Below are 23,957 nucleotides of genomic sequence, written 5' to 3'. Positions count from 1 at the left end.
TTCATGAGATACAGCAAGCATCCTAGTTCCCTTGTGTCCATGTATTGCACACATGCAATTCCTGCTATTCTTACGTATTCCAGGTGAGATCTGCAGTACTGAAATGTAAGAGACACTTAAAACATAAATCTTTAGAAATGTAGAGTGAGAAAGAAATATTTGTTGGGATCAGATTTAAGACCTTAATTATCTGATAAATTAAAATTTCCTAGTGAGTTTGTCTACACACACAGAAGGTGCCTATGCATTTTGCTATGATACAGAGGCAGTAAAGATGGAAGAGGGTGAGTGGGAAGTATGGTGGGGTGGGAGGAGATAGAGCGGGTAGAATCTTACAGGGCTATATTCAGAGTGATACATCAGAAGCTCTGATGATTGCCCATAATGACAAGAAAGCAGACTAAAGTCTGTCACGGCCTGGAGGGTAGATTTAAGTTTTATACACCTTCTTATCTTCATCTTCTGTACACCTAGGACTGTTAAAACCTATGGGAAAGACTACTTTGTTTTGTGATTGACGCATGACCCTGAGATAATCCCGAGATGATTTTAATATATGGCTTTGCCTCTAATCTCTCTCATTCTATGGGAAAAGATGCTTCAGCGGCATTTCAATCAATCTAGAAGAACAGCATGATGTCTATCCTAAATCCTATGCTATTTTAAATGCTATGGAAGTTACAAAGAAAAGATTGATCCTACCTTGTAGGGGACCACAGTCAGGTTGAGAACATCACTATACTTACTAAATACAACACATGGCAGCACAGATGAAAAGTGTCAGCAGAGAAAATTAAATAAGATACTCAGATAATAGGTAACTGATAGTATTTGAATCACTGGAGAGACTGTGAGAGGAACACAATTACATTTTATCATCTCACAAGGAGCTAAGCTTTTTTCTAGAGAAACTAGAAATGATACTTACGCGGCACACAGGAGCCAAATTTGTCAGGGAATTCAGATATCAAGTCATCATTGATCCGATCCTTCATGGGGCCCAGGATAATCACCGGCCGGGTATAGTTTACTGCAGAGAGGGAAAGGAAGCTGCCGATGAGGAGAAAGACTTGGAAATGACTACTAAACTGTCTTGCAAGGGTGATTCTTAAGGTGAAATTGCCAAACAGTAAGAACCGCTGAGGGCATTATTTCATCAGATAAATTGCCCAGACAGCCCTGCATAGGGAAGTTGATGTTTAACACTCAGTATGTTCGCTGTGCCTACTTTCTGGAATTTACTAACAGGGAAAAGCAACTGCAGTGTCTGTCAATGAAAAGAAACATTTGGAGGGGTTTTGCTTACTCTTAGGTTATGCCTACACAATGTCAAAACAACTACTGAATTTAGTCAATTGAGTGGGAGAAAAAAGATTCCAAAGCAGCTGTTTGGCCATTGTTTAGACAATGACTTTACAAAGTAATTGTTAGTGGTAATGATACTTTATGTTTTTATAATTTTTTTCCTCAGCTCAAAATACTCTCCATACTCTGCTGGGGTTTTCCTAATTCCTTTGTATCATGGCGCTAGGAGAAACTCTAAAGTTCATTTGGTACAACTCCTCATTTGATGCTTGAATTTTCTCTGCAATATCCTTGTCAATAGCCATTAGCCTCTGTATAAATGCCTCTTGGAAAAGGAAACGCAGGCTCCTGGAGCAGCCCACAGATGGCCTGTATCATAGGACAGGTCTTCTAGAAAGCTCTTCTCAATACTGAGCTGATGTCAGTCTCCCCGGAGATTTTATCCATTGGCCCTGTAGGTGGGGCTCTTGACTGATTCGGATGTGCTCCTTCCCATTAAGGACCACTTGTCTCCAGGGCTGCTCCATCCTGTTAGGAGCTGTCATTGCTCATGCTTTGGAAGGGAAAAAGTTTGATTGGTGATAGAGCCAAAGAGAGAGCAGGGTCTGGTTTGTGGACAGTTGAGTATTAAGTAGAGTTTATTTTCTAGTCCTTCAATCTTTCCCTTCTGTAATGGTGTCACCTGTGGTGGCCTGGAAGTTAGGAACCAGTGCACGCTGGGAAACTTACTTTCCTGCCTTGTGACAGGCTCATAAGAAAGAATGAAGTCTTCTTGCCCTCCTGAGAAGAGAAGAAAGAAAAATTACAGTGGACTAACAACCAGTCATATACCGTAGCTACAAGCCCTGCTCTGAAACACAGGAAACAGACACAGTTCAGAGTTAATTTTCCTTGCTCTCTCTCCTTGAACCATTCCAAAAATCTCTTCATCCTCATAAAACTCTTTAGCACTATTATACTGTCAGGTTATTGATGGTCATAACTCTAAGTCTCAACTGGAGGCTAGCTACCTGCAGTTCAGCAGGGCAGTGACCTATGAGGCTGCTTTCTGTCTGACATTGAGAAATGGAGCACCATGGCCTACACTAAGCATTATTACTTAAAAGGAAACCATTTAGTTCAAGGGGAGGGTCCATCCAGCAGTTTGCTGCTACATTATCAGAATTTCTGGACCTTTTATTTCATCTTTTGTTTTATTTCCCAAAGAAGCACACTGTTCAAAAGCAAGTGTCTGCTTGTTTCATTTGTGATACAAAATCTTCATCAGTATATACTACAGGACACTGAAGATTCTGCTCTAATGATAATTCATCAGGAAAATGCTGAGTCAATTCAAGAAGATAAAGAATTAAGGAGGACCCTAAATCACTGGTTATAATTGCTGCTAAATCTAGCCTTGAAACTTTGGGTAGAGAACTAAGGAAGACAATGTATTAACAGTGTCAGCTCCTCCAATGTCATTTGCTACAAGCCTTCTGATTCATGGGGGCCTCAAGTTGACAAATAACCATGGAAAGTAAGTTGGTTTTATGCAATTATTTTTTTAGTCATCTATTTTATTCACTTGATGAACTGGGCATGAGATAGCCTGATTCAGCCACGAACCCAGAAGGGTCTACTCTTGGGGGCCGGCCCGTAGTGGTTAAGTTCGTGTGCTCTGCTTAGGTGGCCCGTGGTTTGCAGGTTCAGATCCTTGGCATGGACCTATGTACCGCTTGTCAGCCATGCTGTGGCGGTGTCCCATGTAAAGTAGAGGAAGATGGGCATGGATGTTAGCCCAGGGCCAATCTTCCTCAGCAAAAAGAGGGGGATTGGCAACAGATGTTAGCTCAGGGCTAAACTTCCTTAAAAAAAAAAAAAAACTCACCAGAAGGATCTACTCTTTTATTTGCCTTAGGCCTAGGACTGACTTTCCTTTGGTGGGGAAACAGTTCAGGGCTATTGAAGAGAACTTCCTGTCTGTTGTTCTATAGAGGAGTATTATATGCGGTAGTTTTCCTGAAACCAAAGGGCAATGAATCTCATTGCTTTATCTCCTCATCACTCCTGAAACACTTTCAGTCTGTCAATGCCATGTGCTCCTCCTTCAATAGCCACAGAATCAGGCAAGGTGAGTTCATTTCATAAGAGGAGTTAACATCACAGACAGTTTTGCTAATGAGAACTAATTTTGGGAAATTAAGCAAATGTGGAAAAAGCTGTGAAGTACAGATGTCTTCCCTGGAGACTGGGTAGCTGGAGTGGGGTGGGGTTGGGGGTGTCTGATTTTTTCAAGCATGAGAAATGGATCCAGGCTTAAGTCACATCTTAACTCACCCTCAAGCGGGGCTCACTCTCAGAATGGCACTGCTCTGCCAAGCTACTTCCTAAAGGCACAGAGAATGGGCCTCGATGTTCCTTCTAAGTGGCATCTACTCATAGCTGCACCAGAAGTGTTTAGGGGACATTTCCACATCCAGGCAGGGATTTGGTATATGAAGAGTCAGATTCACAATTTTTTTTATTCAGGAAAAAAATTATTCCATTTTCATAAGCTAAACTACTGAAATTTATAGAGGCTAAAACAAAACAAAACACAAAAGAAGGAGACTGATTGCTAACCCCCAGTTATCGAAAGCCTGAGATATGTAGAGGTTATAGGCATTCAGAAGGTAAGTGTAAAAATGGTTGGGGAAAAGCATAGCTTTAGGGATAGAAGCATGGCAGACTAACACTGCAATGTTAGACTGTAACTTTATAGGGAAATCTTCATAGAAAGATTAATATGTGAGAGGAGAATCCTGACCATGGGATAACAAAGGTTTTAAACATCAGGTGATACTTATGCCTCTCCACTAGACTGGGAACTCCATAAAGACAAGGACGGGGTTTCATTTACCACCGTGTCCCCAGTGCTTAACATAAAGAAAGATGTCAATGAATTTGCATTCTGATTTTAGTGGTAGGAAACAGGACGAGCAATGAGGCCAAAGATAGATTCTACTTTGTGTTTCTGTCTTTATGCTTTCATTTTGGGAAGTGTGGTTTTCTCTAAATAAATATAACATGTCATGTTTTCATAGGAATCTCTTTGTAATGGCTTTGCAAGTCATTCTGATGAGACGTTCTAAAGGCAAACCTTAAATAAGATATTCGGTGTCAGTATGTATAATTTGTGATTCAAAAAACTAGGACAAAGCAACATAGCTTTGATTAACTTGGTTAGGGAGTTCTGTAGTTCTTTCTTTATCCATTGCTTTTTGGTTTACTTTCTAAGTTACAAAAGGTACTGGTTCTTGTTCGGGGCAGTAAGACTGGCAGACAGCAGTGGTAGCATCCCTTGTGTCAAGGCCCATCCCAATTCTAAAGACCCTATGTCAATCAGGTACTATGTAAGGAAGCCTGCAGGGAAGTATGTGGCTGGTATTACATAATAGCTGTGAACTCAGCACCTTAAACCAATTTTCACTTTCATGTTCAAGAAAGACAAGCTCTACGGGTAATGGGAAGGAGACTAAGAGGGGGAGGAAAAAAAAGTCACGGCGATAAAGGAAAGATAATTTCCAGGCCATAAAGGGCTTTCATAGCCGTTGGCTTTGATTTTTCACAGCCATTTCCTTTGGGGTAGGTGCTCTGACGACCCCATTTTATAGAAGAAGAAGCTGAAGCCCAGAGATGTTAATGGGCCTGTTTCCTCAGTTATTCTGGAGTCAAGATTTAAGTGTGCAGTCATCTTTTTCGATTCCTTGTTGAGTATGCTGTATTGTTTCAAAAAGGTAAGAGATGTAGAATTCTCTGTGGGGGCTGTGATGTAGGTGCCAACCTTACAAAGAAACAAAGAATGGGTGGCACAGATAGACAGGAGCTAAACCTGGATCAGAGTCACTGAGAAGCCAGAAGGTGCTCCATCTGCAAACACGAACTTTAAAAAAAAAATGCTGCTGTGTCATCTCCATAAAATAGTCATCCTTAGTAGTTTTTCTGATTTTTGCTCAGGAGGTATTGGCACTTAGAAATAACAGCTGACACAAGGGTATAAAATATTACTTGGTCTTGTTTTGGCAACTGCATGGCTGAAAGGATGAGCAGCACAGCTCTGAGTGTGGACGTCCACAGCTGTTAGACACTTAGCAGAGGACTTTGTAACAGTCTCCCTGGAACACTTTGTGTTTAAACTGGAAGCAAGTCACAATAAGAGGGATTCAGAGTAAGACCCTAATATGCTCTCATAATAGAGAAGAGCAAATTGCTGTTTTTTAGGAATTTTGGAAACTAGAAAACACACAAGAGGGAAGTGAAGACCAGTGGCAGAACACTCAATGTTCTAAATTTGGTGTTTAGTGCTTGCATTTGATGATTATTAAGAATAACTTAGGTTCTTAGAGCCATTCGTTGAATATTAGTGCTAAAAAGGGGTTTATAATTCATGTTGTTCATAAATGGAAAATATGTAGCACATGTTGTCACTCCCCCATTCCATGCCCTTGACAGGCATCACAAATTGATCATTGCCCGCATTAGTGCTAAGCCTCATCTTGCCTTCAATACTTTTCAACACAACTGTCCAGGCACCTATTACCAATTGGAATCTACCAGAGTTGGAATCTTGATTAAAATCTACTTGCCATCTCTATTCTAAACCAAGCTATTCATTTTACATGGGAGAGACCTGAGGTTCAAAGACATTGATTAATTTCTTCAAGGTCACATAGTGAATTAGCGATTCAGTGTCTCCATGGGATGTTCAAAAGATTAAATCAGTTAATATACATAGAGCTCTTAAAATTAAGCTTAGTACATAGTTAATCCTATATAAATGTTGCTTGTATTAATTTGATACACGGTATGGAATGGTTGAAATGTACTAGATAAAATTTGAAAAGGCTTGGATTACAAACTACGGGGAAGAGTGAAAATGTATAGGATTCAGTATTAAAATGTCTTGGTTGGCCTTGGAGTGCCACCATATTAATAAGGTATGTAGCTCTTGAGCTACATGAGGAAGCTCTATGAGCTTCCTCACCTGTAAAATAGAGTAGTAATATAAGATGTATCTCACAGTTTTGTTGCAGAAATCAAATGAGATAATAGATGTAATGAAAAATTGCTTTGTGAAGGCTAAAGACCTAGAGGAAATATAAGGGTAGTGTTGAAAAGAGTTGAGACAGGAGAATATGGGCATCATTTTGACTGATTTCAGTGGGAAAGTCTTGGATCTCCCCATTTCAGCACCTCAATTTCAGTCAGATTATTTTTTTAAGATCTTTGCTTTGAAAATCTTACTTGATTGATGGGCACCAATGTGTTAGAAGGATAATCATCAGCTTCCCATACCCATAACAACACAAAGAGCCTTACTGAGCTTTGAGGAAGGCAGCTCTTCAGTTGTAGAGGTTTACAAGGCCTCCATTATACCTACATGGTCTTTATTGCCTCCCAATACAAGGGCAATTGAAAGGTAAGATATAAAACAATCATAAATATAAGCCTGCACTTTACTATTTTGTTGACAGAGAGAAGTCAGGAATTATCCCATAATTAAGATAGCTTTGAGGTGGGATTTTGCATAATTAGACAACGTGCACTGTAATAAAGCGCATTTTAGCTAATGCTCAATATAGTTGGACTTGAAAAATAATTAGTCTATAGTACTTGAGATGGTGCAGCAAAGGTCTGAGCTATTTATTAGAAATTGAGGTTCATTTAAATCTGTGTGTGTGTGTGTGTGTGTGTGTGTGTATGTGTGTATCTCAGGAAACATATGAGGCTTTCAAGTAAGGTTCACACAATATGTAACTCCAGGACGCAGTGTGAATGGTGCCCTCTGGAGTTGTGAAACACAGTGGGCTTGGCCTTTGTTTCTAACCACTGACTATTTTTTTAGCCATTTTGTCCCCAGAGTAGACGTGAAATGGTTCTAAGAGTAAAAAATAACACCTGGACATCAGTGAAAAGAGGGTCTTTTCTGTATTTGTTTATATTGCTATTGACAAAACACAAAAGTTAGTCATGATTATAAAAATGCCGGGAATTAAATAGAAAAATACAGCCTATTTTGATTTCAAAGATGGCACTTTCTGGAAACCATGTCTGTGCCAAGCCTCTGTGCCTTTTGTCATGCCACTGCCCTTCCAGGAAGTTTCTTCTTCAACTTATCTAGCTGGCAAATGCCTCATCTTTCCAAAGCTGAGCTCAAAGGCCACTTTCTCTTTGAATCATCTCTGAAGCCCCACTATTCTTGGGCCAGACTTTTATTCTAGAAACTGCCACAGTTTGTGCATTTTTTATTTATTGATCTCTCTCTCCCACTACAAGTGTGCTGAGTTCCAGAGTTGGTTGAGATTCATACTGCGTCTCACAGTGCCTATGAGGAGAGCATGACAGAGAGTAGAAGCTGAATGAATAAATGAATATTCCCATGTAATTCTTCTCGTAATTCCTTTTCTCCATGTGGGAGAAAGATATATCATTTTTTCCTGTGAGCTATGACAAAGTCTTTTCTTACTTCCGTTCATTTGTAAAGAAAGCAATCTGAGTGGCTGACCTTCTGTAACCTCAGATGAGACCCAAAGCAATATAGATAATTAGACTCCACATTTGCTCAAGTAATACCAGAGTCCAGTTCCATCTACTCTCTTCTCATAGATAATTCAAGCTGCTTGCAAGTGTTTCCTTTATTTACTCAATAAACATTTATGTGCACCTACTATTTGAGAATGAAAAGAATTATTGATGTCATTTTGGAGCATCACTACCAAAAACTTGTGAAGCAGCTGAAAGCCTTCGCCTAATTTTTATAACAATGATTTGGGGAAAAAAAATCCTCACCTCTGAAAGAGAAAAGAGAGGCCTCTAAAATACTCTAAAAAATATTTCCCAAAGGAAAAGGTAATTCTTATATGTACTTCCCATAAAAGGGATTGAAAGAACGAGGTATGGTCTGTTCCCTTTCTATACCTGTGTCTACAGGATGAAAGCACAACACTTAAGAATTGAAAATGGAACATCAAAGAAACTAGGACCATTGGTCTCCATGAAACCCAACAAATGAGTTATATTTTTCCTTATACTAAACTGAGGGCACTTCAGGCATCAGGAAGACAATCTTTGGTCACTTCTTGGCTTGGTTTCTTTGTTTTAAAACCAAATGAAGGAGGAGAGAGGCAAATGTTTCCCAACTTGGGCTAATCATAAAATTATGAGAGTAGGAAGAATGTAAAAATGTTAAGGATCCAATTGAGAAGAACCCTTTAATTCCTTTCACAATAAGATTTGTCATTCTGTTGAGGAAGAAAATTAGGTGGTTCTAATATTATTCGATTGGTCAAGAGTATCTCAACACAATTTTTTCATTTCATTTTGTGGTGTGTTTCATCTTTCTCCTCTGGCCCCTACCTCCATCTGCCATCTTTCCTCTTTTGTGCTTTTTTCTATTTTCCACAAATCTGGTTCTCCAAAGCCTTTCTTAAGATCCAAATTGAATTTATCATACTCCAAGAACACTATTTGGCATTCCACCTCAAAACAGGCATGGTTTTGTAAAGTACCATGCTGTAATGCAAAAACAAAAACTATTCCAGTTTTCACTTAATACAGTATTCAAGGGAAAAAAAAAACCTGAACCAATTTCTGTCTTGGTAGCTGTGGGTCGTATGTATTGGGCCTGCAGTTTTCTAATATCCTCAGCAATTGCTCTTTGAGGAACCCATTTCACTAAGGAGTATAAATAAATATTATAGAAATTGTAAGGATCCCAGTAATAATATGTACCTATGTTAGTCACCAAAAACCAGTAAGTAGGTGGTAAGGAAACACAAGGATGGATCAAAAGGATGTGCTTGGTGTTTGCTGAATATTTTTATACACGAAGCAAATGGCTTGAGGTGACCAAACAAAGACCAGAAGTAATTTTTAAGTAGTTACCTACCTTTTCAGTTAAGCTTTCTGATCCAAGATTTGTTCACTTTAAAAAAAAAACCGTGAGTTTCTTCAACATTAGAGAATGAAATTTTTTCATCACTTCTCAACCATCAAAAATATAAAGTTGGATATACCATAATATCTACCTTAAAATATAGGTAGGAGAGAAGAGATATAAAAAGTTCATGCTCGATTTAAAAGGAACACTGTAATTTATAAAGATTTTTCTTGTAAAGGTGAGCCAGGAACAGAAAGGAAAAGGCAAAATGAGAAGGAAAATAAAACCATGGCGACTTTTCAATGCTTCTGAGGGGAGTTTAAATTATTTTGAGGGGCAGAATGTCAAAACCCACCAGGCTGAACTTTTCCCATACCTTCTCTGGGAGAATTGCATCATCAGGCCACAGCCCTGTGAGGTTGGAATTGTTATTAGCAAGACTGCCATTGATGGCACCAATCACATAAGAGTTCACCAATGGCCTTAGTGTCTTTTGTATCTTTCCACATCAAATGGTGATTTTATTTCAAGCCATTTGCTTTGGATGAGGATGATAAAGGGCAGCAATTGAAAAACAACAGCAAAAATCTGAAATGACCACCACAGGCAATGAAGCAATTGCAAAGAAAAGAACCACAAACCAAAGCAATCACTTACGGTAGCTACTTTCGCTATCGCTGGCATTAGAAGAAACATGTTCTGCAAGAACAGCACAGCAAATTAAAGAGATACCAAGCATTGGAGAGCAGCCAGAACTTAAAGGAATACACTCATGCAAGGCTACCAGAAATGTGAGCAAAAGGCCAGTAAAAGGCAGCGGAGAAGACTGCGTTAAGAAAACTCAGATAAGATAAAGAAGATGAAAACTTTATCTCCATTTTACAGAAAACTACTACTTAATTGCTGTGTCTTCTTTTTAGTAAACAGGAAAGTATCTTTAACTACAAAAAATGTATAATGTCAATCTAAGCACTTTTCTTTTAAATGCTCTGACCCATTCATATAGGTCTGATTTTCCAGATCTGTGTACAAAGGTCAACATGTCTCAGCTGGATGTTTCTTGACTACAAATTGAGGAGCTCCTAGTGTGTAGGCACTGTTTTCTTGCAGGCTTTTTGTTTCTCTATTTTAGCCTTTATGCATTTTGCAGGAATATTGCGTTTCAAATTGCCAGTTGATCCCTGGAATCCTTTGAATTTTATTTCTATTTAAATACTCCCCAAACTAATTCTCAGGGATGGAAAGGGATTGTTGAAGATCTTTCCTGCTTCAGAGTGAGTAGAAAATCTTGGAGGAAGAAATGAGTCACTGAAAAATGTTTTATGAATCAGTTCAATATTTGCTCGTTTTCATTTTAAGATTCTTGCTTAGATAGCTGTCGGGATCTGCTGGAGGAACTGTCAGGAGGTAAATGGTCTGATACCAACACAAGTCCTGGCACAAAGTATGTTTTTAATTCATGTTGAATGACTTGCTAGTACAGTGATATTTCAAACTGTTTTTTCATAAAAATACAGTTTAGCTAATACAACAGTTACGTTCCAAAATTAGAGCTTTTATTTTCAAAACTATTTCTTTTCATCTGTACTATTTATTAAAAAGTCATAGAAGATAAATTCATCAACTTATCAACTTCTTTGTATATCAGGTTAATTAAATAAAGAACATGTGACTATTTGATTTCTGAAGCTCATTAGCAATAACTTCAGCTTTTTAAAAAGTGACAACTGTTGCATATTTTTAGGAAAAGGAAAAGAATATATAACGTCGTTCTCTAACAACAGTAAAAAAGTGCTTTACATGTATTTGATATTATAGACTCTTGCAAATTGGATAGATTAATTTTCTGTTTTTGGCTTTACTGAGGTATAATTGACAAATAAAATTGTAATATATTTAAGTGTACAACGTGATGATTTGATACATGTATACACTGTGAAAGGATTTCCACAATTGAGTTAATTAACACATTCTGGATGGATTAGTTTTAGAGCATGAAACTAATGAAAAGAAAACCATGGGTTAAATTCACATGAAGCGTTTCTCTTTGTGTTGGTGTAATGACCAGAACTGCATTGTTAACTTAGCTATAATTTTACAAGTGCAATGGGGCACTAGGGAAAGAAGTATGGATAATCAGTGCAAATTTGTTTTCTCTTACTGAAAAGAAAGCCTAGGCACACACCCAACAATGGTGTATCTTCATGTACAAGATTATCTTAAGCACTTTGAATTGGGGATGACAGGGTTTTTTTTGGTTTGTTTTTGATTTTTACTTTTAAAATAATTTAGAATGAAGCTACATTATGGAGAAATTTAGAACCATGCAGTGTTTTATTTAACAACCAATCTCTCTTAGCATCAAGATATTGTATTACAGAATTTTTCCATTTTGTAGGTAAAGAAAAACTGAAAATATGTTCTAGCTAAAGTTTAAATTATGGCTAACAATAGCATTAGTTGGAAAAAAACTTTACCTAGTGAAATCTGTTCAATTTCTAAAGAGTAAACAAACATTTGCACATTCTGGTTTTAAAAGGGCTCACTCATATTTTTGACACTCCAATAGCAACTACTTTTTAGTGATGTTCATTTATTAACAGTATATTAAAATGCTTCTTCCCCTTTCCTCCTCAATTGAAAATTTAGAAACTCTGGTGGTACTTGACGCTATCCAGACAATGTTGAAATCAATATTTGAACTGCAACCACTAATTCAAGAAAAATTTCATGACATATTCCGTAAAGAGACTCAAAGATAAAGTTTTCATCTTTAAGGAGATCAGTAGTTACTCTTGATCAGATTTTGTTTTCTATATATACATATCTAAAAGGAAAGTCCAAATTAACAATTTGAAGGATGAAGGGTATCATTACGCAGGGTTATGTAAACGGCTCTTGAAAACAAAGTCCAGCTCAATGCTATTTTGTTTTATACAATGAAATGAACAGCTTCTAAAAATACTGCCCGTAGCTGTTAAATTAAAACAAAACAAACAAAATGAACATGTGATACAGTTGCAAAAGACACAAAACTCTGTTTTTATTTCATTGGTGCCTCCACAAAGGAGTTAGCAATAAAGAAAGAAAACTCATAGTATACTATATTAATACATAGGATTATTATTTTTTATTGCTCAGTGCAATGAGACACAGACTAAAGGCATTAATAATTAGAAAATTTAAACATTGAATATATTTTATTTTCCACTCTATATTATAAAATGAAGACCTAATTATGTAATGCAGCTAATAAATCACTGGTAGAAAAACATATTAATACATATCTAAAACTTTATCATACAAACGTTTCAAGCAGGATCACTGCAAGTCAGAAGAAAAATCAATCAATGTTAATAACAAAGAAGTATTCATGGAAGATCAAATAGCTTAATATTTACTTTTTGAGAATGCATGTTCCTTTTGACTATAAAATAGCTCCTTTACTAATAGCAAAGTACAACCCAATTATGGAATTTGGCAAGGTCATTCAATACGTCTGGGTGAAAAGGCAGAAGAAAGAACATAAATTACATTTCTGCTTTCCTGTTCTAGAACATTTAGCTCACCCTTTCTTTCAACATGGCTTCTTGCTCTCTGCGCGCGGCAGAGCAAACGATGCCCTGGTTGGCATCAAGACCATGTTGGTCATTTTACACGGTCAGAAAGGGAAGGTGTGAACTGCAACAGAAGTTACAGCGCCTGACACACTTTGCTTTTAAATGCTGACATGCAGAACAAAACGGTTGAAAATTACTTTGTAGGAGCATTCACAGCTAGGTAACAAATAAAACTCGTATCTTGTGCATGCTAGGAGTGAAAGATCCTCAAGAAAAGGAAAAAAAGCCAAACTCAAAAGGAAAGGAAAAGAAAAGAAAAGTTACAGCGACCATTCCTGGGAACTTACTCAGAGTCTTTGTTCCATAACCGTCGTCACCTAATCCGGGGATGTCCTGCATGGAAGTCCCCAGAGAGAGCAATGAGAGAGGAAGAACAGCCACGGAAGAGGAAGGAAGAAGTCAGTGGAGTTGAAATGGATACTACCATGACAGACCGTGTTGCCTAAGCAATCTGGATCCCGCTCTCCTTTTGAAACAACTTTCACCCCAAACTCCCTGGGCTGAGACTCAAAGATTTGTAAAACAATTCAAAAGGTTTAAGCAGAAGATTGTTACAAAAAGGAGAAAGATTCAGCAAATGCCATTTTTGCCCACTGTTAATGTTGCCACAGAAATGTATCATTTACAGCAATGATCCACTCCAAGTTTCACGACAAATTCTTAGATTTAGTGTACACCAATACAAGCTCACTGCTCAGTAAGTAAGTGTTTAATATTTGTTGGGAGGGAAAGAGTAAACAAATGCTAGTAATCAGTATCGGGAAGTTAATTGCTCCCAATCAGTTAGCATTCCAAAAAATATATGTGGCAATGGAATCCAGTATTTCTGTCCAGAAAAGAATTTGTCTCAAGCCCTAGAGAGTTGCATGATAGAAAAGGAAAACCAGACCCAGTCCTGGTCACAGATAAATGCTGTTTGGAAGCAAAGTCCCAGCTTCCTCAATTCCCTCCCCAATGCATTCTGCCAAGGGAAGGATCCAGACTGCAGCCAAACACTGGTCACAGTAGTAAGCCCTGACCTGCCTGCCTGCCGTGTTTGTTTGCCTAGGCGTGTGGCGTGGGGGAGCCTACATCATGCGTGTTGCCCGTGAAGGATTTTTTTCTCTTGTGTTGCATGTGACATTCTCTTTGAGAATCTACTTACGTTCAGGATCACTGGTTTCCTGCTCACTCTGCTCCTTGTTCTTGTAGAATGGGAATTTTCGTGAAAAGATGAAGCTCTTTTTACGCTTGTCATTGAATGACTGTGAAGGAGAAAAGGCATGGGGCAAAAACAGGGGACGTCTAATTGTTGTCACACTCATGCTGACAAAACAACTAGTTTGTAAAAGCAGAGAGAGCTGTAGTGACGCAAGTGGATAGTCTAAAGAGGTGCCAGAGGGTCCCTAAAGGTGGATTTTATTTTCAAGGAGCGTAAATTCTGAATGATGACACCTTGGAAAAATTGTCTTCTAATTAAAAGACTGGTTGCAGATAAATGGTGATGGAGGAAAAGAGTATTAAATTGGAAGACCCAGAGTCTTCATCTGGCTCTGTAACTTGCTAGTCCATCACCTTAGACAGGTAACTGAATCTCTCTGAACCTCAGTATCTTCTTTATCTGCATAATGAGGATAATAATAGCAGCTCTTGGGTTGTGAGACTCACGTGAGGCAGTATAAACATAGAGTGTTATACAAATGTCATCTTTATCATCATCATTATCATCAGGTAGAAAAGACTTTACTAGAGCCACTAGACACATTAATGTCTAGATGTCTTTTTAAGTAATTTGAATTTGAGTTACTTCAGCTTGATTTAATTAAAATCGTACAGAGAAGTGTGTAGATTTATGATATACAATAATTATAGCTTCACACATAGATATATGATTATTATAGTATAATGTTTTCATTCAAAAGAGATTTTAAAGATAACTGAGCCCCAAGCCCTCATTTGTAGACAAGGGGCCAGAGGCAAGGAGAGGTTGAGTCCCTTGTCAATATCACAGAGCTAGTTGGTGACATCAGGACACCAAAACAGATTTAACCAAAATCTGCTAAAATTGCTGCTAAAGAGGTATTAACTTGATATTTACTCAAGCAAGGGAGATATAATGGTCATGTATCTATACCCTGATATGATAAAAAATAATGGAAGAGGGACTGTCCTTAAAAACGTAAACCACTCTATTAGCTTAAATAAGGCTGAATTTAAAATAATACAGATACACATAATATAACACATACATTAAAACTTATTCATTCAAGTGAATATCAGATGCTTGCCTAGAAGACTCCTTAAGAAAATTTCATTTATTCCCACTGTTGCTGTTATGTTTTGGGGTCTTTTTTGGGAAACATGTTCACAGTCATTTTATAAGCTATAAGCCATGCAAGTCTTAGTAATTTCATATTCACATATCATTTTAAAAATATGTTTCGTCAGCTTGATTACCATCCTTATTTGACTGATTTGCCTCTGAGGGTTACTCTCCAAGGAACAAGATTTGTTACCACATAGGTATTAAAATGAATGTGCCAAAGACTCTCAAAGTAATTTGACAAGGGGTATTCTCAAACAGTATTAGCAATGGCAGCTGGTAGGAAGAAATGTAGAGCCAGCAGGGTGACTACTTACAGGAAAAGCACTTGTTTGAATGTATGTATTTTGGCCCATTGGTGGGAATCAGTTATGTGCCCTTATGGATTTGAAGCTTGACAAAATGTATAAATAACTTATTTTCTTTGTACACTCATGCACTCCTATATCAAATATCCATTTTGGTAGTCATGCTTGTTTAGGAAACACTAAAGTACTAAAATGTTGGTGCTGTCACTCAGTAATTCACGACTTTTTTAGTTACTAGGAATTTTCACCAAAGTCAGTGGAGCTTAATTTTATGTACCATTAAGAAGACTTTAAGAAAAACAATAAATCAAATATTTAATAATTTTTGAAATTAGGGGACACATTTTACACTTTATATCCAAGGACTAGAAACACATTCTCAGGGAGAAAAATGAAGAATCACTTCAGAACTTATTCCTCTGCTGACAGCACTTATGTTCGATATAGTTTTATCATATTTCGTATTTGAAATTGGTGTCGGAACACAAGGCTGGGAACTCCCCCCAAATTTTCCCAGTTAAAAAATGGTAAGTCCTTAAAGGAACATTAAATATTCTTGCATCACTCCAGTTTCATGCCACTTTTACATTTCAAGCATATTTAAACTTCAGTAACTGAAAATAAAACAAAAAAATCATGTAAGAAGTAATGACACATGATATTGCAAGATATGTTAGACATTTAACTTCAACATTATGGATGATTTGTCATGCAAAAAAACTTTACCAATTTTCATGCAAATACAAAACAATGCCAAGAGGAGTAAAGCCTGGGGTGAAAGTGTAGACACAGACAGACAATGTGGAAGCCTTTGAGGGCCAAAATGGAGCTGCATGCAAACCACTCATTTAAATTGTCTCTCGGGGTCAAAGGAAAATGAAAATGTGTAGTCTGTGATTAATTCTTTTATCTTTTCAAAGCAAGGACTGTAATGTGTTAACATTTCCCAAGTATGAAAATGTTGTGTATCATGAGTCATCTGATTGGGATATAATAATATTTAGCACCACATTTTTTTAAAAGAATAGAAAATACATAATAATTCCTCAAAAATAAAATTATCTAACTTATCAGTGTTATTACCCAAAGCTATTTTGTATTGGAATTAAAGAGAAGGTAGTGGAATTACACTGCCTTACATTTATGGACACAAAACCAAATCACAACTTCAGTTCAAACTTACAGATTTAAAAGTCACACATTTAGGGTCTTAGTTAAACGTTTCAACTATAAGAGGTTATATGTGGTTTATAATGCTCTAACGCTATTCTTTATTTTTTATTAGACATGCAGTGTACCATTATATAAGCTTTTTTATTGCTGTTAATTTTTTCTTTTAATTTAGAAATGGAAAATCTGTTACACAAGTGTTAGGTGAGAATAATAAATTAGCACTTCTACTATTTATAGAACACATAGCTGTAAAGCAGCTGACCGCTGGTTTACAAGTCTATTAATCATCATTGATTATGCTATTTTTTCTCTATATTACAGTATCTTAAATTCCGATCCATTGCTTTCATGGCAGGAAAATTCTCTGAATAGTGACTTTGAAAATACCAATCATATGTGGCAAGGGGCGAGTCAGCATATCTAAGTATTCCATTTCGGAATTTGTCCTGAATTATTGAGTTCTTATGAACAAAAGCGATACAACAACAATTAACATTTATCGAGCATTGATTATATGTCAGCTTGGTTCTAAAAGTTCTCGGTGTGCTAATCTCCACACTAACGTCATGAAGTTGGTACCATCCTTATTCCCATATTACAGATGAGGAAACTGAAGTTTACAAATCTTCTGTTACTTGCCCAGAGTCATGTAGTTGGTGAGCAGTGGAGTCAAGATTTGAATTTGCAAATATTCCTGGTTGCAAATATTGCTCTTCTCATGAGCAAGAAAAGTTTCTACAGCCCAAGCCCGTTTCAAGTTTATATTTGGAATTATTAGCATTTGACTCTCGTGATACCATAATCTGTCATCATTCCCACAGCTTCACTGCTTGGCGATGACTTATTTAAGGTATCAGATGCTATTGGCTTCACCAATATCTTTTGGGGTTATCCTGTTACAATTTTTTTGTAACATACCCATTTATGTTTTTGAGGGCTGTATTAGATTGTTCTTATAATAATGTAAAAAGAAATAAAATAAAAAGAATTTCAGTGGACAGACTATGAATGGCAATTAAAAGGTAATTGCCCACAAGACGCAAATTTATAGAGACAAAGTAGATTAGTGGTTGGTGGGCTGGAGGTAAAGGGATACAGAGAGTGGGAAGTGACGGCCAATGGGTATGGTGTTAGTTTTAGGGGATATGAAAATGTTCTAAAATTAGATTGTGATGATTGCATAACCCTATGAATATACTAAAAAACATTGACTTGTACACTTGAAGTGGGTGAATTGTATACCATGTGAATTATATCTCAATAAAGCCATTAACAAAAAAAGGAATCCCTCCCCAACCCCCACATCATGGGATGAAAGGAAACAATCACAGTATGTTTTTATTTTTATTTAGTGTAAATATTTTTTATCTTTAATTGAATGAGAGGAAACCATGCTCCCCAACCCTTGCAATCAATCGGATACACATGCCTTGTTCATCTGATTCTGTAGTGTCTCTGTTAAATGAATACCTTTCATGTTGTGACAGACATTAGAACACCCATACCAGGAGTGAGTATATTATCACTGTCACTCAGAAGTCTCTAAGTTGTTAGGTCAAATGGCATGAAATTTCCCAGCCCGCCCCAAGATGTAATGGCATTGGTGAACTGACTTAAGATAAAATACACGCTTTATGAAGAAAGAAACAAAACAAAAACTCACATTGTTCCTTCTCCCACTCTAATCCCATGTTCTTAAAGACATTTGAGCAAATCTTGATGTATTTTTACCATTTTCATCCAGAAAACTTTAGAACTGGGGGCATGTTTTGGTTTTTCTTCTCATCTTCCTGTTCTAATTTTTCAAGCTTCAAATGTTTCATAGTTGTAAAATGTCACCCTTGTGATATGAATGTTCTCTGAGCAGAATTTAGAATTAACTTCATACTGAGCTCAGATACACCTTTTTCTGAGGCTTCCTTATCTTTTATAAATGCCTCTTTCCTCTCAATTAATTCTTGTCTCCCATCCTCTAAAATAATGGTGTTCTCTTTGGAAAGTTGTTACTACAAATTTGGGCCACCACTTTGTATTATACATATCTTGCTTTCATACAGAAAGAAAGAGAATTTTAAAACATAAGAGGTTCAAGAACAAGTAATAATGAGACAAAGATGTTGTTAAAGGAAAGATAAGAGTTGGCTTGAGATATACCTGTCCCCAGAAATGTGTCTATATGAATGTGTGTGTACATATATGTGTCTGTAACATCGTCCAATTTAAAAAGGGTTTCTTTTGCAATCCTAATGAATTAATGGGTCTAGGCATTGAGCATTAACAGCTGGTAACATCACACACACACACAAAAGACAGTCAGATGATATGTGCTTCCTGATGGGAGAACAAAATATTGCTACACTGTAGTTCTGTAAACCCCTACTCACAAAAGAAAAGAAAACCTTCCTCTCTCCAATGAATCTGAATCTAATCAAACCTTTAGATCCAACTACCAGTTTACAGAGATAAAGAGGAGAGAGAAACATAAATTATACTAGAAGGGAAATCTGGGGCAAACTCCACAAGACAAATAACCTGGTTTCTTAAATATAAAAATTGAAAGAAAACAAACAAAAAAATGGAGGGAAAACGTACAAATCAGAAGAGACTGAAGATGGATCAACCAATTGCAATAGACTTCATTTCTGGTTCAAACAAACAAACTGTAAAACAAAATGAAGCAACAAAAAAGAATTTATGGTATTATGAGTCAATTTGAGACCTGAAAAAAGACTGGATATTTGTTAACCCAGTAATTGTTAATTTTTATGTATGATAATGGCACTATGGTCATGTCATATTGAAATATTTACAGTTGAAATGATTCGACACATTGAATTTGCTTCAAAAAATATGGGAGGAACATAGTACTCTATTTATGTTCAGAATATATTCTAAAGATAGAATTGTAAAGAAATCTTGAACTTCACTTAACAGGTTTACTGTAAGTTGAATTCTGAAACCATTTGGTGTGTAAGTAATGAGCAAATGAGGGAATACATGGATGTTGCTGGAAAACAGCATTGTCATTGTGAAAGAAGGATGAGGTACAAATGTGGAATGGAGGAAGGAGAGGAAGAATCTTATGATGGTGAATAATAGTTAGAGGCATCTGATATAAACTTATGATTTTCTAAAAAAGTTTATTTCCTCTCTCTGTCCATTAAAGGAGCCTAAAAGTAATGATACTCTAGTGGCAAAAAGCACACCTGGTGCTCAGATTTTGTCTCCTAAGTACCATTTCCATAAAAAGGAACTAGCGTTTTTTTGGAAAATGGCCAATTCCACGAGCAGGGAACGTATATGGTGAGTCTGAAACATTTTGTTGGACTGGAAAGTAAGAAGTACCAAACACAAACACAAAAAAATACAAAATTAAGAAAACCTAAAACTAATGATGGCATGTCAAAAGGACACTGAAGCCAATTGAAAAGGGATCACACCAACCAAAAATAGACAATTTGAATATTAAAATGAATAATGACAGTTATGGAGTATAAGACACTGAATTACAAAAGAAATTCATGAGTCCAGGGAGATTACCAAAAATATCTAAATTAAGTAATTAAAAATGGGAAGAAGAGGGCCGGCCCCGTGGCTTAGTGGTTAAGTGCACGCGCTCTGATGCTGGCGGCCTGGGTTCGGATCCCAGGCGCGCACCGACGCACCACTTCTCCAGCCATGCTGAGGCCGAGTCCCACATACAGCAACTAGAAGGGTGTGCAACTATGACGTACAACTATCTACTGGGGCTTTGGGGGGATAAATAAATAAATAAACTTTAAAAAAAAAAAATGGGAAGAAGAGAAAGCTCTTCGATACAGTAGAATACCAATTAATAACTATAGAATGAATGATAAAGTCAGGAAATCACCGTTTTTCAACTACCACAATAATAATTAATTCAGGCAAGAATCATCAGTAGTTGCTAAACTATTGGTTGACAATTTCTTGGGGAACAGAACGTTTATCTCCCCACAGATTATTCAATTATTAAAAAGGTGGGTGAAGGTGCCTTTATAGTGGAGTAATCTAGCAGATACCACCTTAACCAAGTGATCAAACTTAGCATCACCAAATAGTGGGATAACTTGACACTGTGTGCCTCCTGATAGAAAGTATTGAGAAGTATACAATATTGCTTATGTACTATTTCTGCCAAAAATGCATTAGCTGAAGCTAACCATGAGGAAATAATTAGGCAAATTAAAATTGAGAAATTCTCTTAAAATATCTCAACGTCATGAAAAACTAAGGAATCATTCTAGATTCTAGATTAATCTAAAGGAGGTTAAGAAAATAGGACAAAGGAAATGCAATGTATGATTGCATTCATGTGTGGATTGAATTATGGATCAGAACAAAAAAGTCATAATTTCTACAACTTCCTCTCGAAATAGTTCAGGGGATATATATATATATATATAATCTATATTCTTATATATATATCTCATAGATATTCTCGTATCTCATATACACAAAAATATATGAAACAAAATTGGCCATGAGTAAGTACTTGTTGAAACTGAGTAATAGGTACAAGAGTTCATAATTCTATTTCTTCTACATTTTTACGTTTGAAATTTTTCATAATAATGAACTTTGACTCATACTTTATACCATACACCAAAATTATCTACAGATAGATTGCAGACCTAAATGTAAAAGCTCAAACTATAAAATTTCTGGAAGAAAACATAAGCTATATTTGTAATCTGAGGTAGGCAAAGATTTCTTGGATAGAACATAAAAGCACAAATCACAAATAAAACAATTGGTAAATTGGATTTCATCAAAGTTAAAAACTTTTGCTCTTCAAAAGAGGCCATCAAGAAAATGAAAAGGCAAGGCCCAAACTGAGAAACAATATTTACAATAAATATATCTAACAAAGGATTTTTACTCTGCGTATTTAAAAACTCCTACAACTGAATAATAAAAAGAAAAATGATCCAATCGATACAGAAATTGAAATAGAATAATGTACACCTGAAATTTCTATAATGTTATACACCAATGTTAATGCAATAAAAAGAGAAATGATCTAATAAAAAGCAAGCAAAAGACTTGATTGGACGCAATATAAGATATGCAAATGGCCAATAAACATATGAGAAACATCATTAGTCATCAGAGAAATGAAGATTAAAGCCAAAACTAGATACCACTCTTACCCACTAGAGTGGCTAAAATTAAAAAGACTAACAATATTAGGTGTTGGTAAGAATATGAAGCAACTGGAACTCTCATATAAATTGTTGGTAGGAATGCAAAATGGTATAGCCACTTCAAAAAATAGTTTAGCAGTTTCTCATAAAGTTAATCCTATAGCTAACTTATGTTCCAGAAATTCACCCCTAGATAATTACTTAAGAGAAAAACATATGTCCACAAAAAAGTGTGTAGGAGAATGTTCATAATTACCCTAAACTGGAAATAACCCTAATCTCCATCAGCAGGTGAATGATAAACTCTGGTATATTGATATAGCGGAAAGCTACTCAGCAATAAATAGGACTGAATTACTGACACAAGCAACAACATGGATGAATCTCAAAAGCATTATGCTGAGTGATAGAAGGCAGACACAGAGGAGTATATATGATTCCAATTATAAGAAGTTCTAGAACAGGTAAAACTAAGCTACGGTGGTAGAAATCAAATCAGTGGTTGAGGAGTTAGGAACTATGTCTTATCCATCTTTATCATGGTCAGAACCATGACACCTCCCCCAGATATATTTCCAGCCTAGGCTACTCTGCTAAAGATATATCTTCTATATCTTGACATGGATGATGGTTATAAAAACCCTTTCCCCTTTGTTCATCTTGTGAACACTGACACATCATAAAGGTTATGCTCAGGTGTTCTACCCAAAGCTGTCAGAGTGAATGCCACTCATTTTTATATATTTCTTTCCTACTACATTATGATCTCAGAGCAGGCACCACATCACTTTCATTTCTGTATCTCCAGGATCTAGAGCATGGTAGATACTCAATAAATATTTCTCAAATGAATGCATGAACCAAAGTGTTGAGTGATGATTCCCATTGGGAACATGGGAAGAAACTTCTGGCAAAAAAAGAAAGAGAAGAAGGAGGAGGAGGAGAAGAAATAATGACTATCTGGAGAAAAGTGGGAGAAGCAATGGAAGAATAAGAACCATATGAGTAATATTTATTTTTTATTACATTTCTCTGTAATTATTATCACTCAGAATTTGTTGTTTTCATTAATTTTATCTTAAAATTCTATGCTCAATGATCTGCTTTAGTTTTAGTTGCTGTTTATTACTAGTAATAAAAATGTGGTGGCTCAGCTATTTGCTTGTATGCATTTTTGCATAGTATCACATTTTCAGCTCTATGGTCCATAATTGAATAATGGGAAAGTTTAAAAGATTTTAGTAGTATTCATAATAAAATCTACCATTTAATTTTCTTATTCTAACTTTTTTTTTCTTACTAACTTTTATTTCTTTTCCTAACTAAAAAGGTTAGTTTGTTAAAAATACTTATTTTACTATCAAATGAAGCATGCCTCTTTTAGGGAAAATTTGAAAGAAGTTGAGGAAAAAAGTTACTTATCCTATTACTGAGAAACAAATCACCTTTAGTATTATTGTTTCTTTGTTTTAAAAAATTTTTATTCTGTTTAAATTTAGCTGTGTTATATGGTCCATAGAATTTAAAATTCTGATTAATTTTTATCAACTATTTTAACACATAGTAAAGTCTTATGGGAAAGAGCATTGAAATTTAGCTGTATGACCTTAGGAATGTTATCTAATCTCTGAGCCTCAGTTGTGAGTCTTTAAATGTGATAATTATAAAAACTCTTATCATAGTGCCTGGCACTTAGTAAAGTTCAATAAACAGAAGCCAATTATTTTAATGGTAACAGAAATACTTTCTCACATCATTAGAGAGTCTTTGGAAGCCTCGGCTTCAATGAATGCATAACAATGGAATGAAATTAAAAATTAATAACAAAAATAAGTTTGGGAAATCCCCCAAAATGTGGAACTTTATAAAAACTCTCTCCAAACTAACCAAAGGGTCAAAGAAGAAATTATATGGGAAATAGAAAATACTTTTAGATAAATGAGAATAAAGACACAAGGTACCAAAACTTATGGAATGCAGCTAAAGCAGTATTAGATGGAAATTTATAGATGTAAAATGCTTATGTTAAAAAAGATCTCAAATCAATAATCTAATCTTCCACCTTAGGACACTGGAAAAAGAAGAGCAAACTAAACCTAAAGCAAGCAGAAAAAGCCAATAATAAATATTAGAGCAAAAAGTAATCAACTAGAGAATATAAAAACAATAGAGAAAAATCAACAAAAC

General features: G+C 36.1%; 1 protein-coding gene across 11 annotated transcripts in view; it reads right to left on the bottom strand.

Moving 5' to 3' along the window:
• Window positions 1-23,957, bottom strand: part of DLG2 (discs large MAGUK scaffold protein 2) — a 1,867,373-nt gene that overhangs the window by 11,744 nt on the left and 1,831,672 nt on the right. For 7 of the 11 annotated variants that reach the window (XM_058545490.1, XM_058545494.1, XM_058545489.1 and 4 more), the window contains 3 exons: window positions 13,110-13,155; window positions 2,035-2,085; window positions 929-1,030 (listed from right to left, as the gene is read on the bottom strand). In XM_058545490.1, coding sequence (XP_058401473.1) covers window positions 929-1,030; window positions 2,035-2,085; window positions 13,110-13,155 — 199 coding nt within the window. Of the gene's footprint in view, window positions 1-928; window positions 1,031-2,034; window positions 2,086-13,109; window positions 13,156-13,966; window positions 14,067-23,957 lie in introns of all 11 variants that reach the window. The other 4 variants (XM_058545485.1, XM_058545486.1, XM_058545488.1 and 1 more) reach the window with 1 other exon arrangement.

Source organism: Diceros bicornis, chromosome 7 (genome assembly GCF_020826845.1).
Source record: "Diceros bicornis minor isolate mBicDic1 chromosome 7, mDicBic1.mat.cur, whole genome shotgun sequence".
Taxonomy (NCBI): Eukaryota; Metazoa; Chordata; class Mammalia; order Perissodactyla; family Rhinocerotidae; genus Diceros; species Diceros bicornis.
This window is presented reverse-complemented; position numbering and strand designations above follow the sequence as displayed.